This window comes from Galleria mellonella, unplaced genomic scaffold (assembly GCF_026898425.1).
Source record: "Galleria mellonella isolate WM207_F2 unplaced genomic scaffold, CSIRO_AGI_GalMel_v1 utg28, whole genome shotgun sequence".
Lineage (NCBI taxonomy): Eukaryota > Metazoa > Arthropoda > Insecta > Lepidoptera > Pyralidae > Galleria > Galleria mellonella.
In genome coordinates this window covers 4,935,900-4,953,139 of record NW_026442064.1, presented here as the reverse complement: position 1 = coordinate 4,953,139, position 17,240 = coordinate 4,935,900, and the positions used below count along the sequence as shown (strand labels likewise).

The 17,240-nt window shown below is 31.6% G+C and overlaps 1 protein-coding gene across 2 annotated transcripts in view; it reads left to right on the top strand.

Annotated features, from left to right (window-relative positions):
- Nucleotides 1-11,611: 11,611 nt before the first annotated feature.
- The window catches only part of LOC113519768 (calcium-binding mitochondrial carrier protein SCaMC-2), a 62,846-nt gene continuing 57,217 nt past the window's right edge, over nt 11,612-17,240 (top strand). The window contains exon 1 of one of the 2 annotated variants that reach the window (XM_052895409.1): nt 11,612-11,970. In XM_052895409.1, coding sequence (XP_052751369.1) covers nt 11,797-11,970 — 174 coding nt within the window. In that variant the 5' untranslated portion in view covers nt 11,612-11,796. The remainder of the gene's footprint in view (nt 11,971-17,240) is intronic. The other variant, XM_026904965.3, reaches the window with a different exon arrangement.

Sequence of the window (17,240 nt, the reverse complement as noted above, 5' to 3'; positions counted from 1 at the left end):
CAACCATGCGTTGCCATTCCTGAGGACTTAGGTGTTATTCCTCTGTACCCAGTAAATTCACGCTATATCCTACCCTTCAAACCGAAACACAGCCATGCAAACACAGTTGCTTCACGGTTGAAACACGAATGGGACGGAGGTACCCAAGCAATCGACTTTTGTACAAAGTCTCCCCCCAAATTGAAGTGATATATTGATATAACTATATTGGAGTTCTGTTTATGAAGTTCAGAGTTATGGACCCTTTTGGATGTTACGAACCGAGTGATTAATGACGGCATTATGAATAATAATATAATATAATTATATGTATCTTTATAATATGTACACAGATATTTTTGTTTCTACTTATTTGCAATAATATTTGTATTATAATCTAGTCAAGAATTTTATGTAATTGTGTATGAAGCATATATATATCTTTTATATGAAGTACCCATTCTAGTAACTTAGCAGTTTATTTCTGAACTTCACGAGTCTCATGAATATTACGTATGTAGATACCATAAGATCCGTACTGTACCGTAAGATATCGTATGATATAAAATAGATCTCGTAATATGTGTATGTGATTTCGAACATTCCTGTATTTATGTTTTGTATTTATGTCTTTTATAACATCTGTGCGACAGTAAAAATTGGTCCGATTTGATATATTTGTTTAATGTTCATAACAATAATAGGTTCATATTTAAGGTTCGTATAAAAACAAAAGTAAATTTTTTGGATGGTAAAACGTCTGTGGAGTTAGCTAGTTTCTAATATATTTTTTGAAAATATATTATTATCATTAAATTTATTTCTGTACAAAACTAAAGATAAATAGTGTATCACTATTTCAAAGCGGTGATGAAAAAGTTTATCGTATTATATAAAATTAAATGTATCTAAAATAGTGTAAACAGAGAAATGATATTATGTAAATAAAATTATATTATTATAAAGGTGAAAAGTTTTTGTCATCAAAATTACTTGGTACCTACTTACATACCGAATTTTTTTTGATGGGTGAAAATGGTATGGTAACCCCGCCTGCGCTAACGGGATACGCTGGCGGAGCACCAGTGAAGGGTGACAGATGAGAATGAAAACAGGCCAATTAGCCTATCATGATGAATTCATCAGGAATTAACCATGATAGTTTCCAGGGGGAACCGCGAGGAGGTCGACCTGGTTGGGTATATTGCTAGCAATGGGATTCTCAGTCTCCATTACTAACAATCCTTTTCCCTCCTTACATACCGAATTTATCAGTCAGTATGTATATGATATAAGTGTTAGCTGTTGAATAAACACACCCATTTTATTTAAATACTGATCCTTTCAACCAGGATAACAGATAAGTACTCATTATTATCGCTTGTCAAAGGTTACAGTAGAAAATTTAAATATTACCACGAGTATTAATATATTGTCGAGGGTCCTTAGTTCTTTTCTATATTATAGGTTTTTATCATATAATAAATTAATTTAATTAATATAAATAGATAATATAGAGAAGATAAATTAATTTGTGCTTACAGAACCCTCGGTGCCCCAGTCCGATTCGCGCTTGGCTCGTTTTTGGTATGCATGTTTGTTTGTTTGTAAAAGATAAACTCCAAAACTACATAATCGATTTGTTTCACCAATAAATTAGTTATGTTACAGCAACGTAGGTTATAGTTATTATTTAATCCACTTCAGAAAGAAGGTAGTGCTCAATTCGATTGTATTTATTTATTTATTTTACACTTTATTGCACCAAGTAAAAAGAAAAATAACAAATACAGTAAATATTAATGAGAAGTGAAACAAAAGGCGGCCTTATCGCTAAGCAATCTCTTCCAGACAACCTTTTTTTATATACACAAACAAATATATATATATATATATATATATATATATATATATATATATATATATATATATATATATATATATATATATATATACTTAATAGCGCACATACAACAGAAGAAAATGTTCGAGGAAAATGAAGTATTCATTACCTTCTAAATCCGTAAGTTTTATTTAGAAAATTCTTTTTTTATGTAAAAGGATATACTTACAGATTAGTCTTATAGAAATTTTATCAAGATCGATTCAGTGTTTTAGGATTTAAATCAAATTAACTATTTATACCACAACTGATTGAACGAATGAATGAAAACTATTTATTGTTCCCTTCAAAAAATTACACAGGTTTTGAAGAATAATAATATATACACAAGCAAAATGAATAATTAATTGTATAAACTTAATTACATAGAAACAAGATAAACCTGTGTTACAGATTACTGATAATCTGTAACACAGGTTTATCCTACTTCAGACACCAGTTCTTCATAATACATTAACTTATGTAACCTCCAAAAATAAATATATTAGAATATAATAGATTTACAACTGGTATTGTGAAGAGAATAAACTTTATTATTATTATTATTAAAAAGATGCAACAATTGGTGGCCTCATCGCTAAATAGTGATCTCTTCCAGGCAACCTTAAAGTCGATTTTTGTTGTAGAACATACCTAATCTTAATTTTATAATATCAATGAAAAGAGACCCCGTGCAAACTGATAAGAGTCACCTACGGTTACTAATTTCCGTAGGCAAGCCGCTGTATGCAAGTCCTAGTAATAGTATTGATAAAAAAAGCTAAGTATCTATTTATAAATTAAATCGCTCTTATTTGACACTAAAAGCTGCACATAGATCATAACCCAATTGTAATGCACACAATGATTCGCGTTGTAATTATTAGGGATGCTACCCCCATGTCACTACGTCATTGACAAATAAACCAAGTACGGACGGCACCGCGTCTGCTCCGACATGTGTGCCCTACGTCTATATTGTGTCTAAATCCCCGATTAATCTCTAACTTTCATGGGCTTTTGTTCACTCCCTTTTAAGATATTTTTTGCATCGGTCCGATTTGTTAACAATATCACCATACTGTCCACGTAATAACCCACCTTAGCGAGTGTAATTACGATCCAATTTGCCTTGCAGGGAGAAACCAGAGTCATCTATCAATTTTTACCCTTACGGGGAACGTATTAAGATTGACTTTAAATTGCAGCAGTGTTACTCTGCGGCGGAGCGTATTAACTTCTAGAGTTTATAGTCTTTCGGCCGCGTCAATTTGTGTATTGTCATTTTCATATAATAGCCATGCCATCCCCACGGGTTTATTGGTTGAAACCCGATGACAGTTACTACGGATTTATGACAGATATATTCGGGTTACTGTCGCACACGTGTTTGATTGCTACAGTGGGAGTGAGACGGCAAAGAGAATTATAACCGAAGAAAGGTCTACTTAGCAAAATATGGCTCGATTATTGACTGATTCTAATGATGTATAATAGGGTAGGTCCATTATGGTCGTGTCACGCCGTGATGTCTAGCTACGTGATTATATTACTTGATGTGATGTGACTTATTGTCACGGTGCAGGATGATGCGCCCCGAAATAATTTGAAAGTTGTTGTAAGAGGACGTAAAAAAAATGGAGACCAAACGAAAATCTATGTAAGTATTCGATTGTTTTTTTGAATGAATGAATTTTATTCTACCTGCCTTTACAATTATAATAATAAATAAGTAATACCATATACCGTTATTATTTATTTATTATTATATACCAATACCGGGGTTCTAAAGAAGGATGGGATGATGAGAATGTAGTCAATCAGTTGGCCTTTTGTGTCGAATTTATTAAAACTTGAATAGAATAGAATAGAATAGAATAGAATAGAATAGAAATCATTTATTCAAATAAACTTACATTGAAGCACTTTTGAAAAGTCATTACATTTTTTTTAATTTACCGCTCGTTCGGAAAGCTGTCTCATCACAAGAAGAACGAGCAAGAAACTTGCGTGATGCTCTTTTAAATAATTTTATTATTATTTTACATTTTTAAGTTTAATTGTGTGAATACAAACCACCAATTAGCACTAATTCAATTAAATACTCAAAAAGAAAAAAAAAATTGAATACATAACCAACTGGTTAAACAATTAATAAGAGGAAATCAGTCATAGTGATTAGAGCAGACCAGTCCCTACAAGCAGCACCCGTTCACGAGTATGACGGATGAGCCAGCCATCACTGCGCTCGACCATATTTTAGGGAGCCCAATGACCCGACCCACCACGCCGCCACAAGTCTGGACATTTTAGTGAGCATGACTACTCAAAACACTAGACCACGTCAAAGCTACTCACAATTGCCATCTGATAGTTATAGTATTCACATTTTACATAAGAATGCATGCGGCAATTAATACAAAAAACCGCTACGCTTTCATATTTCTAAAATTAATCAATTAAATCAAGAAAGCAATGAGAAAATAAAATTATAACGTTGTATGCTAATAAACTAATTATTTACTTGATATGTTGTCATCTATGAATTCGTCTATCCTGTAATAGGCTTTCTTACATAAAAATTGTTTAATATAAGATTTGAATTGCCTCTCTGTCAGATTTAATGCAGATTCCGGCAGTTTATTATAAAATCTTATGCAATTACCATAGAATGAATTACTGATTTTGTGCAGACGGCATTTAGGTAAAATAAGCTTATTTATATTGCGTAAGTTTCTACTTGTACAGTCTTTGAGTTTTTTAAAACTCGCTAAGTTCTTCCGTGTATACATAATATTTTCATAAATGTATTGTGAAGTAACTGTGAGGATATTTGAGTCTTTAAAGCACTGACGTAATGACTCTCTTGAACCCATACCATAAATAGAACGTATGGCTCTCTTTTGTAAAACAAATATAGTATTTATATCGGCTGCTTTACCCCACAGCAGTATGCCATAAGACATTATGCTATGGAAATAACTAAAATATACAAGTTTAGCCGTCGCCACGTCTGTTAATTGCCTAATTCTTCTAATTGCATATGCAGCAGAACTGAGTCTTCTGGCCAATTTTGAAATATGGGGCCCCCATTGTAATTTCGAGTCCACTGTTATACCTAAAAAAACTGTATCATTAACAAAATTTACTATTTCGTCATTAAGCAATAACTGTGTATTTATTAGTCTTACATTAGGAAGTGTAAATTTTATACACTTTGTTTTGCTGGAATTTAATAATAGGTTATTACATGTAAACCAATTTAATATTGCAGACATAGCACAATTTACATCGTCTAATTGATTACTTTGACGTCCAATTTTAAACACTAACGAAGTATCATCCGCAAACAGCACTATATCTGCAATTTTCTCTACCATAAAGGGAAGGTCATTTATGTAGATTAAAAAGAGAAAGGGGCCTAAGATTGACCCTTGTGGAACGCCCATCTTAATATTAGCTCCCTTAGATTTTACACCGTCAATATCTACAGTTTGAACCCTATCCTCTAAATAAGTTCTCATTAATTTTAGATCATTATCTCTTATACCATAATGTTCGAGCTTGTACAAAAGCGTTTTATGATCCACACAATCAAATGCCTTTGATAGGTCACAAAAAACTCCGAGTGCATCCTGTGACCTCTCCCAAGATTCGAAAATATGTGTCATTAGCGCAACACCTGCGTCAGTGGTAGACTTGCCGGCGGTGAAACCATATTGCTGACTGTGAAGCAGTCCGTTAACCCTGAAGTGATGTAACATTTGATTTAACATTATCTTTTCAAACACCTTACTTAGAACTGGCAAAATAGATATAGGTCTATAGTTCCCTGGCTCAAATTTATCTCCTGATTTAAATAGTGGGATTAATTTGCTAAATTTCATTAAATGTGGAAAAACGCCATTATCAATACATTTATTAAAAATAGTGGCTAGATATGGAGCAACAATATCTATGAAAGAACTAACTACTTTTACAGACATGCCCCAAAGGTCTTCCGTATTTTTTAAATTTAGCTGTTTGAATATTTTTATGATATGAAAGGGGCTAACATGTGAAAATTTAAATCTTAAAGAACAACAACCGATATTAGTCTCTAGTAATTTTTTTGCTCGAGATTGAGATGAGTCCAGAGAAGATGTAATATCAATCGGAATATTAGCAAAAAAATCTTCAAAAATATTAACTACATCTTTTGTTGTTGTTATTAATTTATTATCATAATTTAATGTAAATTGATTACAGGCTATTTTAGATCTTCCAGTTTCTTTATTTATAATGCTCCAGATGGTTTTAATTTTGTCAGAAGACTGCTTAATTTGTTTATTAAAATAATTAGACTTAGCCATAATACAAACTTTTTTAAAAATTTTAGAATAATTTTTTACATAAGTAGTGAATTTGTCATCAAATCGATATTTTTTTTGATCGTATAAATCAAACAAAATATTTCTACTTTTAAGTATTCCTACTGTTGCCCATTCCGTGAATTTAGATTTAACATGAACTTCTTTTTTCTTGAAAAATTGTTCATATTCTCCGGATAAAATATTAATTAGCTTGGTGTAAAGATAATCAGGATTATTACTAGATTGTAACAGCAAATCCAATTTATTTTTAATCGCGCTTTTGTATTTATTAATATTGTAAACATTTATTTGTCTTTTTGATTTTTTATTATTGTTGACTTTATTGATTTGACTGCTAAACTTAACAACTTGACCACAGTGATCTGAAGGAAGTTTATTTATTATGAATTTTTCTGTATACTCGCAGTTACAAAAAACATTGTCAAGACAAGTAGCAGACGTGGCAGTTACACGAGTGGGTTCATGAAAGACATGACATAAATCAAACGACTGAAATAAACTAATAAATTTTGTACATGTGGGTGTGTTACAAAGAATATCAACGTTAAAATCTCCACATACAATAATTTTTTTAATACTATTAAATACTTTTTTTTATAATATCCTCCATCACCCCTTCAAAAACATTGTAATCACTATTAGGAGGCCTGTACACACATATAAGGATATAATTTTCTAGTTCTATACAAGATAATTCTATACAACACTCAATAGAAAGTCTAACAATGTCAGCACGTTTCTTTACTTTAATATTATTTCTTGCAATTATCATAGACCCGCCTCTGTTAACTGACTTTCTATTGAAGCAGCTGACAACGTTATAATTATGTAAATTGAACATCATATTGCTTTCTTTAAGCCAATGTTCTGTGAAACAGACAATATCAATATTATACTTTTCTAAAAATAATTGTATAATTAACTCGCTGCCGGGAAAACTTTGTATGTTCTGATGAACAATTATTAATTCTGATTGCTTTCCCTTTGTCTTTGTGAGCAGTTTAAATCTGCAGTCATAGTACTTATGTCACAAATATTAATAGAATTATCTGTTATGTCAGCATTTTTATGTTTAAGTTTACCATGTAAACTGTTCATGTAGTCAATATTATAAGCCACTAAAGTGACTATTTTATTTTTAGATGATTTAGAAAGATACATTGTATCTTTTGTCAAATAAAAATATTGAGATAGAGATAGAGAAATTCACCAGAGGGAGACTTTGTACAAAAGTCAATTGCTTGGGTACCTCTGTCTAATTCGTGTTTCAACCGTAAAGCAGCTGTGTTTGCATGGCTGTGTTTCGGTTTGAAGGGTGGGATATGGCGTGAATTTACTGGGTACAGAGGAATAACACCTGAGTTCTCAGGAATGGCAACGCATGGGGGGTATCATGGGCGAAACAGTATACTCTGTTATGTCCATGGTACTGCTCATGTCTATAGGCGACGGTTACCACTTTACATCAGGTGGGCCGTCAGTTTGTTTGCTATTCTATGTTGTATAAAAAAAAACTTGAGATATCTTGTACCTATGTGTAATCTGAGCGGGCCGCTAGTTTTCTATACTATTTATTTTTTTATGTTAAAGGGCGATAAAGGAGCATACAGTTCTCATGATGGCAAGTAAATACAGCAGCGCGTGGACATTAAGAATACCAGGATCGGCAATATATTTAAAAAAGGTATATTTATTCTTTTATTTAAGGTCACCATGTCACCATTAATTATTTGTTTGTAATGGAGAAACTCAAATACTATTTAATTTTAAAAATCGTTTCACTTATTTTAAATTGCATCATCATGGGAGGGGACGGGGGATTGTTAGTAATGCGGACTTCCAATCCCATTTTTAGCAGTATAAACTGTCAGGTCGACCTCCACGTGGTCTCCCCTGGAAATCATCGTGCTGTATTCTAGGTGTAGGTATTCATCACGATGAACTAACTAGGCTAACAGACCTGCTCTCATGCTTATCAATCATCTATCACTGGTGCCCTGCCAGTGTATACCGTTAGCGCAAGCGGAGTTACTATTTCATTATCATTCATTAAAAAAAAATTAGATTATCAGTGAGTAAGACTATGTATTATTTACGAAAATTCTATCTAACCGTGTGAAGCCAGGATCGATCGCTAGTAGTAGGTATATGAAAATACAATGTCACGATATTTATTGACGGTGATCCCCGAAACCGTTTAACTAATCAAAGTTTGTAAGTATGTCAATACATACTTGATAGGTCCAAGTTGAGAAATTAATAGGATACTTCTGATTCCGATAAACAAATCCCATCAAGTACTAGTTGAAATGATACACCGTGGGTTCCATAGATAAATATGATGTTAATATGAGGTAAATTGATTTCATTCCTCATATGAAATAAATAGCTAATAATTATTATTATTTTTAGAGGTTTTTATGACAATTTCTCAAAAAACGGTGCTATTTAGAAATTTTGTTTTAGTTTTGACTACCATAAGGAACGGTCCTGAGCCACCTGCATCTACTGACTCCTTGCAATGCATTTTAGGTCTATCTTGTAGGGGGTCGTCCTACACTGCGTTTGCCCGTACGGGGTCGCCACTCAGGAATCTTTCTTCCCCATCGGTTGTTGGTTCTTCGAGCTATGTGACCAGCTCATTGCCACTTCAGCTTGCTTATTCTTCAGGCTACATGGGTTACTTTAATTCTTTTGAGGATATTCTCGTTTCGGACTCTATCACCTTTATAAACTAAAATAATTTAGGTTTTCCTCTTCACATACTTTGGTGTGGAAAAGGAACGGTTTTAAATTGACTTAAAAAAGGGGTTTCTCAATTTGTTTTTTTTTTATGTATAATAACTCTGTCAGATGTAAACGTCAGATTTTGATTTCTTTTTATCTGAAAGGATATATTTACGTAAAATTATTTTAATTTTATTAAAATCGGTTCAGTAGTTTAGTTTTTAAATTAAAATAATTAGTTTACTTATATTATATTATTATATATATACTATTATACAACTTAGAATGGCAAATAAGCTGACGGCCCACCTGAAGGAAAGTGGTAACCGTCGCCTATAGACATGAGCAATACCATGGACATAACAGAGTATACTGTTTCGCCCGTGATACCCCCCATGCGTTGCCATTCTTGAGGATTCAGGTATTATTTCTCCGTACCCAGTAAATTCACGCCCTATCCCATCCTTCAAACTGAAACACAGCCATGCAAACAACACAACTGCTTTACGGTTGAAACACGAATGGGACAGAGGTACTCAAGCAATCGACTTTTGTACAAAGTCTCCGTCTGGTTGTTTTGTAACAATTGAATTCAATCTTTTTTGCGACACACAGCCTAAATTATTCATCTTACATTTTCAGTTATAACTGAAAAACTACGCGATACAAAAATAAATAAAACTCAGGTTTAAAATACACAAAGCCATTTCATATAATACTACACGTAGACTAACAATGAAAAAAATATTTTTCGATTTATTTTCATTGCAATATGTGTCGGCTAATAATATATGTATAGGGGGGAAAGGGATTGTTAGTAATGGAGACTGAGAATCCCATTGCTAGCAATATACCCAACCAGGTCGACCTCCTCGCGGTTCCCCCTGGAAACTATCATGGTTAATTCCTGATGAATTCATCATGATGGGCTAACTGGCCTGTTTTCATTCTCATCTATCACCCTTCACTGGTGCCTCACCAGCGTATCCCGTTAGCGCAGGCGGGGTTACCATACCATTTTCACCCATCAAAAAAAATATATAATTGTTCTAAATGTCAAATTGATAATGTTAATAGCCACTGAATTACAACGCTGAGACTGGAGAACTAACAGACGGACAAAGACTTTAAATTCATATTTATTATTATTAAATCAACCGTTTACTGTCTATCGCTAAACAAATGTCTCCCCTATAAGGGGAAGTTTTCCAGTAGTTGCTACGCTTGGCAGGCGGGTTAGCAACCGCAGTTAGGTTTTAGTGATGTCTGCTGTCCTTTCCTCGACCAATAAGTTCCTTTAATTACCTATGATTCAACCTACGAGAAAGGAAGGGGTGGGTCATTCTATGCTAGAGCTACACGGTATTATTTTATTTTGTATATGGAACCTCAAGAAATGTATCTGCTAGATGGCGTCAGGGAGTAAAACAATATATTCTGGATGTTATATACTAGCCACCTGTTCTCTATTCATAGTTTAACTTCATAAACAAACATCAGTTTGTTTATCGTTTTTAGAACGTTTTTTGTCCTTCAACGCTGCATCTAAATACTCATATAATCTGTTAACTCTACTTACAATTTTAAAGCTTTCACAAATCGATATCTTTGAAAATACTAGCTTGGACAGACTATTTGTTTTTTTTTTTATTTTTTTTATTTTAGAGAGTATAATAGTTTAATGAAACAATAAGACATAACGCCATCTAGTAGTTTTTGATAATATCGTTTGATATTTGTGATTTTATGTCGCCATCTAGACATTTTCTGAGGAACTACAAGTTTAAATTAAAATTAGCGCAATAAGCACATAGGTAGCAACTACATACAGAATTAATTACTTCTAATTGAAATTTGGTAATGATTTATTCCAAAATCAAGTTTCAAACTTTGTAATCATTTCTACAAAAAGTATTATTAGTAAATTTTATTTCATACCATGTTCTACTGTCATATTTTATAAACAAGTACATTTTTAAATATATCTTACAAATTAGAAAATGAACAGGTACGTATTTAATTTAGGTACTTACTTATTAAAAGCGAAAAATTAAAGCTACATATTAAATCGAGAGTATTTTAATTCATCTATCTGTTTAGGTTTATACTTAAATCCTCCATTTGACATGTACTTAAAATGGTATCAGAAAGTAGATCCCGACTAAAATGTTGATAATGACTCATTACGATTATATAGGAAATATAATATTATATATATGATAATAATAATTGATCATTTATATGAATAGGATAATAACAAATTAAACCATATGTTAATACTACTGCCCAGGTATTATTTATTATACATTATATTTACAGTTATAATGTTAGACTAAAGACTAACCTTCCGTGTATGGTATAAGTTAAAAAAAATTGTAATTAGCTATAATCTAATAAAATTATATACATATGTATATAAGCATTAAAGAGAATTCATAAAAATATATTATATAATTTTTTATTATTGTAACCGAAGCCTTACAAAATCAATATACTACCTATTCTAAATAATTTGATACTGGGAACACAGATGGCGTTAATGTCTGATGGCCTAGAAAATACAGGCGCATAGATAAAGCTGTGTGCCAATAACTGTAGAGATGTACGTGTTTATTGAATTTCATGAGAATGTTGAAACATAGATGTGAATGTGTGCGTAGTGCGCAAAGTAGCTGTCAAAACCATTTGAACTGTAGGGAAGCGAGTGCGAATTTCCTGAAAATGTTATTAAAAAAATAATTCGTTAGGCTAGAGTTATGTATGCCCATACGAAATCGTATGAAGATATATTATCTTGTTGTATAACAAGTAGTACTTACGTTTACAACAGACACCATGGTTCAGTGTCATCCGCCGTTGGAATTAGAGGAATTGCCAAAAGAAGACGAAGAAAGATTAGAAAAATTGTTTTCTAAATTAGACAACGATGGAAATGGCAAGATTGACATCCATGATCTGTCCGTCGCACTCAAGGAGCTGGCTCCTCACATTAATCGAAGCTATGCAGAGGTTAGAATTCCTTTCGTAATTGCCTAAATGTAACGGTGGTTTCACCCGATATTTGAAGCGTTACCATCAGCATGTGCTGCTGGTGTGTACATTTACCTAAATTTTAATTTGTAATATCTCTTGTTCACTAAACATTTTAGATTTTAAAATCGCACTTAATATAACGTGTGCCTAACTAATAAATATCTATTAAAAATCGGAATTAATTGCCTCGATTATTTTGTATATATTTAATATAATAAAAAATGTAATAAAGATAGGTTTTCTTTTACTATGGGTTCCACTTCTTGATTTCCTTTTGCAATGTATTAAACTGAAATTTGTCATTAATAAAAATAACTAAAGTAGTGTCTCATTTGTTAGTCTATAATCTATAATTTAAATCTTAACATTACATGAAAGAAGAGAATAAGAAATCCATTTAAAATAATGTACAGTCACATTTTATAAGCTTTTTAGTTCTTAGAATGTGTTTCATTCATTTAAAAATAATAATGTAATGAAATTAAGTAATCTAATTTTTATATCTAAATATTAATAGTTAATGTAGTGAAGAGGGGATTTGTTAGGACAAATAATCCCAATGCCAGAAAATACTCTATTGGGTTAACATTCATGCTGTCCCCCTGAAAACGATTGTAATAACTTATTACCGAACTTGCCATGACAGGCTAAGTGACTTGATTTCGTTCTTACTTATTATCACTGGTACATTCACATCGGCAGGTTATACAAGACCAATTGTATTAAAATTGTGTACAGGGTTTTGAAGCCTACTGGTATATCACCACAATGTGTGAACATAATTCTTTTGTCCTCTCCAACATTGGTATATTTAAGACTTTGTCACTGTCAGTCTGGCTCTTTATAAAGGTGTATATTATATACTTTCAGATATGCAATCAAAAGCTCTACTCATATACAGGTTGGGCACGACCCATTCTGTCCCTACCCATCTTAAATATGCCTATGCTTTCCAAATAGATTCTTTCAAATATAATTGACTGTTATAATCACAAGTTATCAGTATTTTTTCCAATACAGTAGACTATATTTTTGTTTAACAGTAGATTTTCATACTTAGCGTCTCAAATAGGCCATTATTGTTTATGTAGACACCATCACTACTTTATAACTATATGATTACTCCAATCAACCTAATTGTAGATTATTATAAGAGTCCAGCATATGGTTTATATTGTTACATACCTTCGAAACAGGATCTGGTGTCTATATCTACAATAGTTGATGTACTGTTCACCTACATCTTATCAATACTTGAGATATGTTATTTCTGTCCTCATTTAGTCACTAAATAGCGGATTTTTTATTAACCCAAATGCCTGTTTATTGAAGTGCCAAGTCAAAATAGTTTCCTCATATTAGGCTGTATTTAGGTATTCTATGTGCAATGTGATTTAGCTGTCAAAATATGCTTCAGTAACAAATAATGAAGTATTTCTAAAATCTTACAGTTTAATGTAAGATTGTTTCTATTAATATTAATAAAAATTAATAGAAAGTAGCTGATTTACAGACTAAACACTTATGTTCGAGTATCAATATTTAATTTTTCTAAATATATATCTTTTATTTACATTTTTAAGTACTTATTTATAATTTTACAAGTTTCTAATCTATATTTAATAATTAATTTTTAAAAATGTCTTCACTGATATTCAAAATTTATTTATTTTAAACAACTTTTTTTTAACTTGATAGCATGATATGACTGTGCATGTGCATGTTACAGCATAGATTACAGTTAATCAGAATACACTGTGACACCCATATTACCTATTTAAGATAAAGGACATAGCAAAATTATTAATTGAATAAAACAAGAAATAAGGCTTCTTAAGATAGGGTAGCATTTCCCGTGAATCACCTTGGCAAGGCACTGAATTAATTAGAGAAAGCATTAAACATTATTGTGTGGGGAAACCTCCTATAGAATGAAGGGTGAGGTATTTTCGTACATTTATTATGATTGTGAATGAATGTTTTAGTATGTATGACTTTTATCTAAATCTAAACTAATTTTATAAGGAGAAAAGATTTAACTTTTGTTTATAATGGTTTTCAAGAACTTCTGAATTGGTTTTAATTAACATTTCTCCTATAAAAGCTACATTATCAGCAAGTAACATAGACTGTTTGATTTTATTATTAATTGGTATTGATTGATTATTTTTCAAGAAACGCGTGTAAAACCGACGCAAGTCACTAGTAGCAAATAAAGTAACGGATTGATTTTAACGGAAGCGTTAAAGAATTTATAGACATTGTTATATGTTTGAATTTTTTTTTTAATAAAAAGAGCTGAAATAGTAATAATAATAATCCTACCATATCTGGCGGTAGCGTTCTTGTAATCGAGCAATTTAACCCAAGGAACATGGTAGAAATTAAAAAAATAACACCAGCGTCATTTCATGTGTTCAATGAAAATTTTGGAATGTTGAAATGTTTTAAGATTTCTAAATTTCGATCTATATCCATTCTGAGAAAGTTCAGTTTGGAATACAGCCTCTTAATTTCGACTCTCTCCTTTTCTGTTATACGTACTCGTGTATTCAGTGCCAGATGTTATAGTTCACCTTCTAGGCGGTTCGGTTTTTATTTCATTTTTATTGATCGCTAGTTGAAATTTACACGTGGCTTAACCAGTTTTAACATTACGTCTCTATTACTGACCATGGTAATTAGTTTTTTTTTTTTTATCTGCTAAAATAATTTCCTGTACGCTCGTAGTATAATATTTTTGTGTATAAATAGACTGAGACATCATTACGTCACATCTGCACCATTACTCGTTTGTACATCAATTTGTAATATAATGTACTTAGTTTCTACTCGAAAATAAGTTTTTATTGTGGATCTGTCTGCTTCTTTAAGCAGTCGTACTTTGATATCAGAGATATCTAATATCTAGTTGATAAATTCATAATGTTATGGCATTGTAGTTTCGTAATTCGACAAAATTACTTTTTAGGCATATAATATAAATATAAGTGACATTATATTTATATATAATAAAGAAGAAAAATGAACTATATTATAAACTAAAATTATAAGAAAGAAAGATTTATTTGTTTGTTTGTAATGGATAAACTGAAAAACTGCTCAATCAATTTTTCATCATTTTTTTCACCTACAGACAGCTTCATTATCAGTCAATAATATATATTATATATAATTTTCGAAACGGACGTACGTCGACCAAATAGGCGACGTGCTGAAAAAGGGCCAAATTAAAAGTGCCCGTAACCAGCGAGCATGTATGAATAGATCGATGAATGTGAAGGAAGCGAAAGAGGTATGTTTGAATGGAAGCATTTGGCGTTCTATTGTTTTTGTCTACCCTAATGGGAGGAGTGACAGATATGTATGTACAATGTACAGTTTAGTAGGTTATATAGTTAGGTATCTTAACAATACTTATAATAATCTACTACTTTTGACATACATTACCTTTACAATATTTATAATATGAATATTTACTGCACTGCTCATGCTTTGACCTACAATAACAATTTTTTCATTTTTATTTAAATGTATGTACTGTGTGGAAGTCTAGATCTTTTGTATGTCTATAGTTGGGATGCATTAATTTCAGCTAGAACGGTTTACTTACTTTCATTATATGCTCTGTTACATTTACATTACAATGTACGAACTACTCAATTAATATTTCCTGCATCAATGGGTTCGCTTACTGGAAACAGTGTACAGTTACCGGGTGATTCTATGTGACTAGTTTATGCAAGTGATTTCGTGATGTACATACTAAGAGCTCGGTCACTTTTTCATTTGTCATTTTATCGACGAGATATACGAAAGGGTCTGCGCAAACGAGGGTCTGGTTTGGGGACGATAAATTTTTCGTATAAAGCGTCTATTGCGGATATGTCATAGGTCATACTCTTTTTTAAATTTGAATAGACAAAAAATAAGTTTTGGATTGAACTGCTATCTTTAATTTATGTCTAGCATAGTTCCAAGTCTGCATTAATCCTAAGTGTACATTGTTGTAGAATTAATGGAGTGCATTCATTATATATTTAGTTCTTAATGACGATATCTGTGTTGACGGGTAACGGGTAGGGAACTCAATACCGAATCCAAGGTCTATTTTTTTATAATTATGATTCTACGTTCAAAAAAAATTAAGTGCCTATTATTATTTATTATATATGGGTTTTTAAAATAGTTGTCGCCATACACGTATTATAATAATATACTGACATCTTTATCTAAGGTTGTCACTTGTTACGTAAATGGTAGATATGATTTTCAGTGGCTAGTTAACAAATATTTGTCCAGATTATACAAATATTTGTTCAAATTATAATACGCATGTATCTTGGTCTATACATATATTATTTTCATATATTTGTTTTGGATTTTTATTGTCACATATACATGTGTGCGAGTTTCGAGGCATTTTTAATGTCTGAGCCAGAATTAGACAGCGGCTGGTCAACAGGACGGTGGCACGATCTTGTACTTAATTTAGAGCAAGTTGATTTTAACACTAAGCTTGTCTTGTCTGCGCTTGCACTGTCTACAAAATAATATTAGTACCTACATTTTAACGGGAAAATACTTTGTTACACATATTTTTAAAATGATTCTAAATAATTACATTTTACCTGCATGATCGCACTCATACTAACGCATTCCATTTTTTTTTTATTTTTATAAAACTATTATGTTTGATATTACTATTATGTTATGGATAAAATAAGAAATACCTAAAATAAATAACTTGCTTTAAATACTATTTACTCAGGTATATTTTATTAATTTGTTCAAATTAATCGCGGCAGTGTTGTTGACAAAACAGTCTGCTTTACAAGTCTTGGCATGTCTTTTTATCCATGTTTATTAGACATAATTTTCAGTAATAAAAACCTTTTTTTATTCTAGCAATTTAATTGTTTATGGGTACTATTATTTTTATGATATAAAATTAGTACGAATAAACTAATCATTGACATTTGTGAGTATTAAATTTTAGAAATTATTAGTTAAAATAGCTCAGTAATAGTGCGATTGTACCAAGCGTAGTGTACTGTACTGTAGTAAAGTTTAAAAACTCATTGATAGTAAACAACTCGTTTACTGAGTCAACTTTTAATACAGGCAACAAGGGCGTGCCGATCTTTGCTTCCTAAATAGGATCACGGTCTATTATACCGTACATGACTCATACATGATATTTGTACTGTCAAATTCAATAACATATTCATTGCTTTGAAATTTAA